Source organism: Parambassis ranga, chromosome 21 (genome assembly GCF_900634625.1).
Source record: "Parambassis ranga chromosome 21, fParRan2.1, whole genome shotgun sequence".
Lineage (NCBI taxonomy): Eukaryota > Metazoa > Chordata > Actinopteri > Ambassidae > Parambassis > Parambassis ranga.
In genome coordinates, this window is record NC_041041.1 from 20000630 (window position 1) to 20012986 (window position 12357).

At 40.0% G+C, this 12357-nt stretch overlaps 1 protein-coding gene across 1 annotated transcript in view; it reads left to right on the plus strand.

The window, feature by feature from the left end:
- Positions 1–12357, plus strand: part of lrp1bb (low density lipoprotein receptor-related protein 1Bb) — a 239100-nt gene that overhangs the window by 192283 nt on the left and 34460 nt on the right. Inside the window, exons 58-67 of the mRNA XM_028393416.1 lie at positions 1063–1185; positions 2729–2910; positions 3210–3409; positions 4953–5141; positions 5283–5431; positions 5676–5769; positions 5913–6029; positions 7206–7325; positions 8112–8231; positions 11470–11586. Of these exons, the coding sequence (XP_028249217.1) occupies positions 1063–1185; positions 2729–2910; positions 3210–3409; positions 4953–5141; positions 5283–5431; positions 5676–5769; positions 5913–6029; positions 7206–7325; positions 8112–8231; positions 11470–11586 (1411 nt within the window). The remainder of the gene's footprint in view (positions 1–1062; positions 1186–2728; positions 2911–3209; positions 3410–4952; positions 5142–5282; positions 5432–5675; positions 5770–5912; positions 6030–7205; positions 7326–8111; positions 8232–11469; positions 11587–12357) is intronic.

Sequence of the window (12357 nt, forward strand, 5' to 3'; positions counted from 1 at the left end):
TCCTATTATAAGGTACTATATTTGTCTTGCATCATCAGGTTTTACTGTCAGGCTCAGACCAAAAACTTTTGATTTTGCAACTGCTGCCCACATGAGTACTAAACCTTGGATAACAACATCTATCTGTTTATAGTGTTTTCATTTCATTTTCATGTCCATGTTTTTCTTCCAGTATAATATTACAAGACATTGATTCATTTCACAGCTTCTCCTCTGTCTACAGGGGAAATGAATAGAAAATACAGTCATGGTCTAGAAGCACTGATTAAAGGGGCATGCAGGTTTCATCTCTTCAGCCGCCGTTTGGAGTGGAGAACGGTTCCCCCAGGACACTTTGGCGCCTGTCTGTGAGGGTGTTGATGATCTGATGAAGATGTCTCATTTCGGCTGTCAGATTATGTGACATGTTTTCTCGGCACCTACAGTGCGAGACAGCAGGGTGGGGGCACTTGTTTGGTGAGCGGCTCTGTGTGACTGACAGTGGGGTCCTGTGAGCATGACAGAGAAGGAAAGTACCTCACTCTTCTGCTTTGATAGGACTTAAACTGGCTCTTCACTTGCTCCTAAGATGCTTTATGTAGCTGAAAGCACCAGGACCTATGAGACAAGCACCAGATCAATGTTGCCCGTTCAGCAATTCATCAATTCATCAATGTATTTTGTCATTTAGGGGAAATAGTGAAGATGCTCCTGTTTCCAGACTAACAGAAACCTAAACCTTTGTTCATTGACAGCATTGCAGTTTTTTCTTTTCAGGTTCCTGTTTGAACGTGTCACAAAAACAGCTCAAAGAAGTGAACTCCCCTTTTGACCTCATCACCCTTCATCAGACTTTATTAATAATTAATGGCCTGGACAGGAAAACCTGAAAATCACAGGCCAGCTGACACATGTAGTGGCTGGCTGTCCATATACAGTGGCTCATTTACCAGATAATGAAAAGATGAAAGCAACCAATGCCCTGATTTTATAAGACACATGTTGAATTGACTAATTACATTTATACCAGCCAATGTTATGTTCTGCATATGTTTATTCTTCTGCTCTCTTTTCTGTCCTTAGGGCCTCTACAACATCATCCACATAGACTTTGACTACAAGAAAGAATTTATCTATTGGGTGGACTCAACCAGGCCAAGCGGTCGAAAGATCAACAGAATGCGCCTCAATGGAAGTGACCTCAAGGTAGCACAGAATTTAGCTGCTGTCACCGTGTGCCATATGGTGCCTTGTACCACTTCACCTGAGATTCATTGGCTTTACTTTTCTTGCTCCCACTCCAACGCTTATTTACTGATCTTTGCTGGCTCTAACCAGTCTCAATTACTCATTAAAACCATCAAGCCACTATTTAGCAGCAAGCTTTTTTTTATTTTGAAGATGTGCCAAGTATGTAACTTAAGTGGCTCATTATCAAGTTTTCCACTCTTATTCTCCTATATAGTAAGCTTTGTTTCTGCCAGCAGCCTATGACCTGTTTGCATCCCAGCACTAACTGTGAGTTAGTTATACTGTACATCACTATTACAATGATGCTTTCTGGCATAATCACCAAGGATCGCCTGGGTCAAGCCCAGGTGCAGCGATCACTGGGACACCGGCAGAACACCTGCTGAGCCCCCATGCAATATCTCATTAGCATTGGTGTTATAGGCTTATTCAGCTCAATTACTTCAACAGTCCCTGCTTGAGCCACTGCCACGCTTAGCAAGCAGACAGACTGTCAGAGACAGCGATCCAGGAGATTCTCACATCAGGTTAATTAAAGGGTCACTGTAGTCCACCATTAGCTTGCCACATAAGGAAGATCAGATTGTTTTTGTTTTGTTTTGTTTTTGACTTTGTCATCCAAATATGACTAATGCAAAAATTAAAAAGTGAGGTTAGTTAGATTTATAATTTGTCATCATATTTTATTACATATTTTGTGTGACCTGACATTGAACTATGCAGTTAGATATTTGCAGTGACACTTTACCTTCCTGCCATTCTTTTACTTTATGACCATTATAATTGATCCTAGTTGCTGTAGTTACAAGAAAGAGTGAAGGATTAATTACGTTGCGAAAGAAAATACAGCACCTGTGCCTCTAATATATTTTATAAATGCCACAGGTTTGAGGTTCTTTTTATTACTGTAATTACCTATTTTACTTTCAATTGTTGAACATGAAATGACTCAAGGTGAGCTCTCAGTGACTGAGCAGGTCAAAGGAATCCTTTTTCTTTCTTTAGAAATGTTGTCATTATGTTGCCATTACTCACAAGTTAACTTTCCTGAGGGAGCAGTTGTGGTGAGCTAATTTGAATAAGTTCAGCTGAAGGGACTTCATATGTAACCAGAATGTCTTTTGTGACAGAATGAGACGCATGGATGTGGCTACCAGTTGGTACAATGATAACTCTGAAGCAGCTTGCTGCTTTCTATCCTATCCTACTTGCTTTTAGTATAAACTTCACAATTATAGTATAGTTAGCAAATATTCATACTCAGCTCTTCACAGTCACAATATGCTGTTTTTGCACTTGCAGTTGTCACCTTTGCTAGAATGTGCATCTGAGTGTTCCCTTGGTCAAACCAACATCTATCTGAGAACAGCTTTATTTCTGTCTCCTTCAAATATTTCTTTATATTTGTCTCTAAAAGAAATATTTAATATTTAAGAAAATGTGTTTGGTAAAGTTTCAGTATACGCTGAAATGAATTTTCCTTTTCTTGTATTACTAGATAGTCCACAGAACAGCAGTGCCCAGCGCCTTAGCAGTGGACTGGATTGGAAAAAATCTGTACTGGTGTGATGCAGAAAGGAAAACACTGGAAGTGTCCAAAGCCAATGGCCTCTACCCCACCGTCCTGATCAGTTCTGGACTCAAGAGCCCCATGGATCTAGCTCTGGACCCTCAAACAGGGTAACTAGAATATCCGTACTCTAAAGTGCACATGTGGATCAGGAAAAGTAGTCATTAAGAACTTATTTAAAACTCACTTGCTTTCCCCATATGGATGGAAAAGAGCTACATTTATCTATATTCCTCTATACAAATTCCTGTAAATCCTGTTTTTTCAGCTTATTGTTTTCTTTCTTTTGTGTATTTGAAATACTTTTCTTTACTGTGTTCTTCTTTCATGGCTTGTACAAGGCACATTTTGTTAAATAGTATATTATAGTCCTACTGCAGCTTTTTATAGTGTGCTATGCTCCTGATAGGTATGTGTTCTGGGTCGACTGCTGTGAATCCCCTTACATTGGACGTATTGGCATGGACGGACGAGGGCAGATGGTTATCATTGACACCGAGATCTATAACCCCACTGCTCTCACCATTGATTATACCAACAAGAGGCTCTACTGGGCAGACGACAACCACATCCTGTTTGCCAACATGGATGGCACCCAAAGACGCAAAGGTGAGACTAAGGTGTTGTCTGTTGTATTGTATTTTGTTATTGATAACATACTTAAGTAAATGAATTGATCAACTCAAAATACATCTTTTGTGAATAAACTGATTAAAATATTATGTTGTTATTAAATATAACAAAAATTAAAATGGACATTTTAGCACATTCGTCCAGACCCATAAAGACATTTTTTTAAAGATTAAGATTTGCTTTATTAATCCCCATAGAAATTAAGTTGTAGTAGAAGCATATATCAAAGAACAATAAATACAATATACACAGGGAAAATATTATATACATATACACACACATAGTAGCAGATAAATGAAGATAAATACACAGTTAATGTAACTGAGAAGTTTGAAGTGCACCTGTAATGATGCTTTAGTCTGAGTTAGTGAGCACAGCTCTGACAGCCACAGAGTTATAGAGTCTGATGGAGGACGGCAGGAATGGCTTCCTGTACCGTTCCTTAGAGCAGCGGGGCAGCAGGAGTCTGTTGCTGAAGCTGCTTCTCGGTCTGTCCACAGTGTTGTGGAGAGGGTGGGAGGGATTGTCCATGATTGACAACAGTTTAGCCAGCACTCTTTCCCTCGCCACCTCCTCCAGGTTGGCAAGCTTAAAGCCAACAACAGACCCCGCCTTTTTGATGAGTTTGTCCAGTCTGTTGGCTTTAATCCCCTGCAAACCACAGCAAAGAAGATGGTGCTCGCCACGACAGACTGGTAGAACATGTGGAGCTCAGTGTTTGTGGACCACTCCAATTTATTGTCCAGTTGGAAACCCAGGAACTTCCACATCTTTCCCACTAATACAGACTGGGCAGAGCGGGGACTGGTGATTCTCCCCACACCACCTGACAAAACACTCCGCAAGGACCCTGTACTCATCCTTCCGTCTGTTCTCCACATACCGGGCTGTGTCATCCAAGTACTTCTGAAGGAGATGTGTTTGTTTCAGACTTCCATTTCAAAATTATTGAGACCACAATGCCCACAGGAAACCCTTAAAGCAAATTGGTCTATATCTTTGCTCTGTTCTATACTTTGGCACATTTTTATTGAGGAGGTCTACAGAGAGTTCTTTAAATCTGTAGTTTAGTTTTTGACTTGAAATGCAGTGTGAATATAAGCTCTAAGACAAAAAAATAAATAAATACTACCAATAACAACAGGCTCTTGTCACAAGTGTTTATCAGCTCTAGCTATAATTGAAAATGAAGGACACAGAATTGTTAGGGATTTTTTCATTTTCCCCCTGTGTGTCAGTAAATTCAGCAGCTCTCTGGAAAACATATTTTAAAGAATCATTTACATTTAATGTCCAAACTGTCTATAGACACCTTCTAGATCGAACATACACCTAAACACAAGTCTGCATACTTTAGTAAATAAGACATTTTCAGCCATTTGAATAAACAAAACTGATGTCTTTAATTGTGATAGGAAATTAAAGCATGTGAGGTCTTACTCTTTACTGAAGCGACTGTGACCCAGGGCATAAGACAAAATTTAATTGAAGCTCACCATGGGTTTTTGCCTCTTTCTAGTGTCCTATGATCACATCCAAGGAGTGATGGCACTGACTTTGTTTGAGGATTTTGTCTACTGGACGGATGGGAAGTCCAAATCATTACGGCGTGCCCACAAGACAACTGGCGCTCAAGGGATTGAGCTCCTCAACTCCTGGCAAGCAATCAAATCCATCAAGGTCTACCACTCTCTGCGCCAGCCTGAAGGTACAAAAACCATCTGGCTCTCATGTTCCTTCCATCTCCCATGTCGAGCAGTGGTTATGGACCTCCTTTATATTTTTAAGAAGAAAATGTTGTGAGTAATGCAGTTCAAACTCGGTCATGTACTTCTCTCCTTCTCTTTAGTACCTAAACACCAATGTCAGATCGCAAATGGAGGATGTAGCCACCTGTGTCTGCTATCCCCAGGTGGGGAACACAAATGTGCCTGCCCCACAAATTTTTACTTGGCTGCTGACAATAAAACCTGCCTCTCCAACTGCACCTCCAGTCAGGTCAGCTCCATTCCTCCATCCTCCCATTTCTAAGTTTAGTGTAGTCATGTTGTTTGTTTTCCTCTCTTGACCAGTACTCTCTCCCTTAAGGCTAATTGCTTTACTCTCATAGGCTTTCCTTTTCTGACATGCACTGTAGTTCCTAGAAAATGGTTGTGTATTGATTTTGACTTCGGCTTTGAAGAATGTTGAAGCTAAAGCACAGTCAAGTGTTCACATCGACTTGAAATTATTTATGCTTTAGTTCCGTTGTGGGACAGATGAGTGCATACCTTTCTGGTGGAAGTGTGACACAGTGGACGACTGCGGCGACGGCTCAGACGAACCAATTGATTGTCGTGAGTACCATGTTTTCCCAACTTTGACCCTGAAATAGTACTAATGCAGAAGAAGTCCACCTCTAGTGAAGTGTTTTTACAGCACACACTGTCTCATTTATATACTCTCTGATCAAACATTACATCATTCTACTCATTAACAGCGGAATTCAAATGCCAGCCTGGGCGTTTTCAGTGTGGTACTGGCCTTTGTGCTCTGCCTCCCTTCATCTGTGACGGAGAGAACGACTGTGGTGACAATACAGATGAGACAAACTGTGGTAAGGCTGGAAAATACTGTAAAACTTGTTAAAAACTGTGGAAAATAATGTTACTTAATAATAACCAACCAATTAACCAATCAGTCGTTGTCCATTAGCAGTGTTAGCATGTTGTAGTCAAAATGCCCTAGCTGTAATAAAGATGAAAGGACATTCTGCTTTTTCAATTCTGACATATAACTGCCAAAAATGCAATCAAATGTGAGCTCCAGAAGCAGGTTTAAATAAATATTTTAGCTGTTTAGCTCCATTCATGCTGTTCACAGAGGACTCGTGAGTGCTTGCATAGTAAATCTCAGCCAGTTTCAGTACATTGGCATAATTAAGGAATGGCTCTCTTTAATAACAAAATGGAAGGTAGTAGTCTGTGTGCAGCAAGGTGGGTGTGTGGTGGAATTTTGTCCTGGAGGAAGAGCTCTCTCTATTGTCAGCTGCCCACACTGAATCCTCTTGATTTTCTCCTGCAGCTGTCTTAAGAGATCAGTGTAGTGGGGTGCTCCCTTTGCATCTCAGAAACCCAAGACCAATTGTTCTTTTATCTGTGGTGGAGTGAAGGACTCAAGATTTATCCATGGTTGGAAAGTACTACAGGGACTTCCTTAAATATGCAAGAATGATATTTAAGGAAGATATGTTTTGAATCAGAATCAGAGTTTTGGAACCCAGTGATCTGACTCCTTGGTCATTTCTGGTGATGACACATTCCTGGGAGGTTTTCAGCTCTGTGGCTAACATGAGTTATTCATCAATCTTTAAATATGTTGCCATGGATCTAGTTGTCACCTGTCTTCCAGGATTGGGGTTATCTTCTCATCACCCTCTCCTAATGTCATCATACCCCTGAGCTACTGCATTACTGCACAAAGGCTGATGTTTATAATCACAGACAGTGCGGTCTTGCTATTTTTAATTATAATTGCAGAAATTATTAAATTCAGATTATTTTGCATAATCCCTAAAGTGCTGAACTACATGTGCATGCAGCAGTAGCTGTGTAACAGTATATCTTAAGGCACAAACTTTTCGCATGTTGTTACTCAAAGCAGATGTAAGCATAACTTATCCCTCAGAATATCAGAAAGTCTTTTAAGACTCCAGGTATACAGTGCTGCAGATGAAGATGTTTTTTTTTCTTAAACTCAACCTCCCTTTGCTGCTTCTTGTTTTCTCTTTCAGAGACTTACATCTGTCTGTCAGGCCAGTTCAAGTGCACCAGAAAACAGAAGTGCATCCCTCTTAACCTGCGCTGCAACGGTCAGGATGACTGCGGCGATGGAGAGGATGAGACAGACTGCCGTAAGGCTCTGCATTATTACTCCCTGACTCATTGTCTTGAATGACTTTATTGAGCTCTGAGAAGGGAAGCTTAGAGACATATCCTCTGTTTGATGAGTCTGGCCCAACATTGCTGGACATACCTACATAAAAAAAAATTATAGTTTGAAGATATATATATATATATATATATATATATATATATATATATATATATATATATACATGTGTGTGTGTGTGTGTGTGTTTAATCTAATACATCAAGACAGACATTTCTTTCTATGCTTAGGGAGAATATACTGTATAACATCATTAACATTACATAGTCCTCATTAAGCTTCCCCTTGTTATGGCTTGTTCATGTGAAAAGGGATTAGATGTTGAGTCACACAGAGGATAAGAACAGATTTTCTCTGCAATGATGTAACTCATCAGAATATCACACCCCATTCAAGTCTTTCAGACCGCTGCATTTGTCTTGCATGCAATTGCAGAAGGGGTGAAAATGGTTGGACGACAATGCAAGAAAGTCAGGAGGAGAAATGGAGAAAAAGCTTTAATTATAGTGAAGCTAATTACTTCAGCCCCTCTTAGACTTGCAGTGTGAATGGATGTGCTATTGAATGCACTTTTGTAATGAACACTGCAGCCAGAAATTAAAATCGCGTTTAATAATGTCTGGTTTAAAAAAAAAAAACGGCTGCTCCCATGCTATTATAAAATGCTGTTTCTTACATCAGAGTTGTTTTTATTATCCCTTGGGCCTTTCCTTCATATAAAGATGTCTTCTGTTTTCTGTAACTACAGCTGAAAGCACCTGCTCCCCAGACCAGTTCCAGTGCAAAGCGTCCATGCACTGCATTTCCAAGCTCTGGGTTTGCGACGAGGACCCCGACTGTGCAGACGGGTCAGATGAGGCTAATTGTGGTGAGTGGTCGAAATTACACAACTTCACATATATTAATTTAAAGTGAGAGGAATCTAATTTAATCTGCATTAATTCTACACTACATGCTGCTCTGACCTTCTATGTGTTTTCATGGCCATGCGAGAATGCCATGAAAGACAGCTGTCTCAGTTGTCAGTAAGCACGCACAGTGATTTCAGATGATGGCATCACACACACACACTTTCTCAGTGTATTATGGGAGGACAGGGTCAGAGAAAAACAAGTAATCTACCTTAAATGGGTTTGCAAAGAGCCAATATGGCTTCTGAAATGGTCAAAGATTAAATATTTGTACCTAATCAAAATGTTGAAATAACCAATGGACCACTCAAGAATTTAAGGCAAATGATCATCACTTATCATCATTTAAATTTGCAAGTCTGAAAAGTGTTCCATTTAAACCTTTGAGTGAATTGTGAATTTTGGTAAAATAAAGCTTAAGTTGATAGTGATGATATTTTCATGTTTTCTAACTCTACACCTCTTTGGTGATTTTGCAAAACCTAGCATACTTTCTGTTTACCATTTTGTTCAAAGATGTGAGATGTATGCATATGTATAGGACCCTGTGTGTTTGTGGTCCATCAATTAGTAAACAGGCATGAAGGAACAAAGCTCACGATGTAAATCAAGCATTTAGATTAATCACCCATCAGCCAGCAGATACTTATGAAGTGGAATAAAAATGAAATGTTTCATTTATTTTGAAGAAGCAGCATTCTACATTGATCAAAATTAGCAGGATTCTTACATCATCCATCCAGCCATCTGAAGGCAGTAAGACACATATGTTGATAAATCTCCACCCTGAGATTTGGGCAGTTTCATGCCAAAGCACTGCTCCATTATGCACAGCCGTCTGTGTTTACCTTAATGAAATTACATGCAAACCAGCAGGCTGCCACAAGGTAAACCAATTTAAGGAAGCCTCAAAGCTTTAGCTAAAGTATCCATGCTTTATTTTATTTGTGAAAATGCATATGGTATTTTGAACAAAAGAATACAGGGGCCACTGTAAAAAATGTGGAGGTTCTTATATTTTTCAGAATTCTGACTTTAATCTCAGAATTATGACTTGTTTTCAGAATTTTAACAAAAGGTTTATTATTATTTATTATTTAGAATTCTAAGCAGGAATAATTCTGATCTTAATGTCAGAATTCCCATTGTGGCCGTCTGTATGTTTGGCACCTTGAAACAACATATGTTGACAAAAATAAAATGTCTCTGGATGTGTTTGTCGGAGCATTAGCGCTTGTGATGTAATTTTCTGTACAGTATTCATAACAAACCTGCATCATAATTGAATAAACAATTGTGATTGGCCGGGAGGAAGACCAAATGTATTCTGCCAGAACAAATAATATCTGATTTCTCACTGCAGTGCAAATGCCAACAAAATGTACAGTCTAATAACCATTTACATCACAGGATTCAGGAGAAATAAGAGCGAAATTGCTTTGACTGATGTAGCAACATAAAAAGGCTCCAGCAACACATTAATTATTAATTTTCAACACCACAGTGCAAGTTGAATAAAAATCCACACCATCTGCCCCTGGCTGCAGATTTGAGGTGTTCAGGTTGTGCTGCTGCTGCTCTGACAGCAGAAGTCTCACTCCACTGTTGTCAGACGCTACTGTGATTGTCAGAGCCATTTCAGAGCGCTGAGACAGGTGATGTCACTAGCTATGAGTGAACATCCGATTTATATTCCACTTCATCCAGCCTCTGTGCTTTGATGTTTGCAGCCGCACACTTCCTTTATCATTTCAGTCTGTTTCAATGTCAATTAACTTCTGAAGTGACACTGACTTAATGTTTGTGTACTTTGCCGATGACTTTTGCCCCTTAGCTGTGTTTCTCATTTTCATTTAATAATTCATCTCCAAAAAGAGTTCTTACCACTCCAGAGCACACAGACGCCATAATCTTCCTTTATAGCTGTTTTATTTTCACTTTGAATCACCTCAAACTGTTTAAGGAAGTTTTGCTTGTTAGCTTGGTAATGAGCTCTGACTGAACAAGGAAATATTGCTTTTTTTCCCCCGTGTCACATCTTTTAAATGCTGTAAGTGACTGAGCCGCTTCCTAATGAATCGCTGCCTCGTGTCCTCCGCCGCTGCACTCAGCTTTCCCTCCTGATTCACTCCTCCTGCTGTCATGTTGGAAAGAGATCCAGGCAGAATCTGCCACCCTCTTCTTTTGACACATCTCTTCCCTAACTGATGACAGCGTTACCTTGGCTATTATCCCTGATGATGTCTGGACAGAAATGGCTTTTTAAAAGGAAGCTCTTGGCTTGACTTTGAAAAGCCATTCTGAGGAAGTGTTACGGGAGTAGATGTCAAAGCATCTGTTCCTTTTTGAGACAAATGCAGATATTTGGACTCATTTTATCTCGGGTCATTAATATTTAACAGCGTGGTGACTGATTTCATTTTTAGACTTGAAATCTTTTCCTCGTCATTTTTGGAGCAGCAAGTACAAACCACTGTTAACACTCTCACAGTGATCAGAATTCTAGACAGAACCAGTTCAAAAGCAGCAAATGCAGTTAAATATTCGAGAACACTCTGAAAAGAGATTCATTATAATATGTGAAGGACATTTTTTGGCATGGACCTAGATCTGTAAATGTTGCACTTTGATTAATTAGCTAGACTTTTTATGTTGGGTCTGGGTTTGCTGGCTTTTTTACAGTTTGGATTTTTCTCATTTTTCTCTTCATCTTTTAAAGCTTTTTGGATTCTCTGAGCTGCTCTCACTGCAGCAGAAATTATTCTACTGTTTACTGCTGGTGGTTTTGGTTCATTGATGGCAAAAAGACAAATACCATGGGGAAGACCACACCCATAACCATCAGTCAGGAATCAGTATCAGTCTCCAGTGTCTGTAACTAGTAATTATTGAATCCAGTTTTGTCCTGCTGCTTGCTGCTTTTCAGCGTTTGCTTTGTATAAGAATCTTCACGTTTCCTAACTTCTCAAGTGCTGTTGGTTTTTGGAAGATTGGTAGCACAGTCAGGTATTTCATCTTACGGTGCATTAGCCTCTTGAGTGCGCGCTGTGTTTTGAACTTGGTGTCAGACTTGCTCAGGGAAACCCTGAGGAAACGCTGATTACACGTTGAAAATATGATAGCTAGCACACTATTAATATTCATGTTCTTTGAAGCCATTTTCATCTTGGTGTTTGTTTGCTCCTGATGAAAAAGATGAAAAGACCTGCGGACCTCATGAATTCCACTGCGAGAATAACAACTGCATCCCAGACCACTGGAGGTGTGACAGCCAGAACGACTGCGGGGACAACTCGGATGAGGAGAACTGCAGTGAGTACCTTCACTTTTTTTTTCAGTTTGTTCACCTATACATGGCTTTGACGTCCTACATGCTCTGTTAAGACCTTCCCCCTTTGTGTACACACAGATAGCGGTTAATGTTACCCACTATCGAGTCAGCCAGGCTCACAACTCTCTTTCAAGCATGTTCTTATTATCTGTGCTGTTTGTCAAAGAATAATGTGAGGCTCAGACTCCTGAGCTCATGATACCATCTCTTCTCTGTAATTTACCCGCCTCATATTCCCTTTTGTCTCGATATTCATCATCACTTTTGGAAGAAAACTTTTTATTTACTCATGAAATGACACTGGTAGCCCACATCGTTAATTCCACATCCTGTTGTGGATTCTTGTGTGCATGTCTGTGTGAGGCGAATTGTACATTATATGAGTATGTGCATGCCTTTTGTGTGTTCTTGCTGAGTATGCATCATTGGTGTGATTTATTAGATGCTTGGGTCCTCATACCCATTAATGTCACTTAAAATGCAAATAAAAGCCAGTCAAGTGTTAGATGGCACAGAATTAAGCAGGTGAACTTGCAGTCAGTGGATAGGCTGCAAATCAGATTTTGCTGCAATGCCTGCTGGGAGTCTGTTGTAGCACAACTCATAACACACACCCCGAGTTAACTAACAGTCCATGATAACGAGAGGAGGGCTCAGACAGTGGATCAGATGCAGCTGTTTAGCTGCGTCCTAATATTGCCCTCAGGGACAGTCTTGCACTAAATGGCAGATACAGTACAAGATTTTTGGCT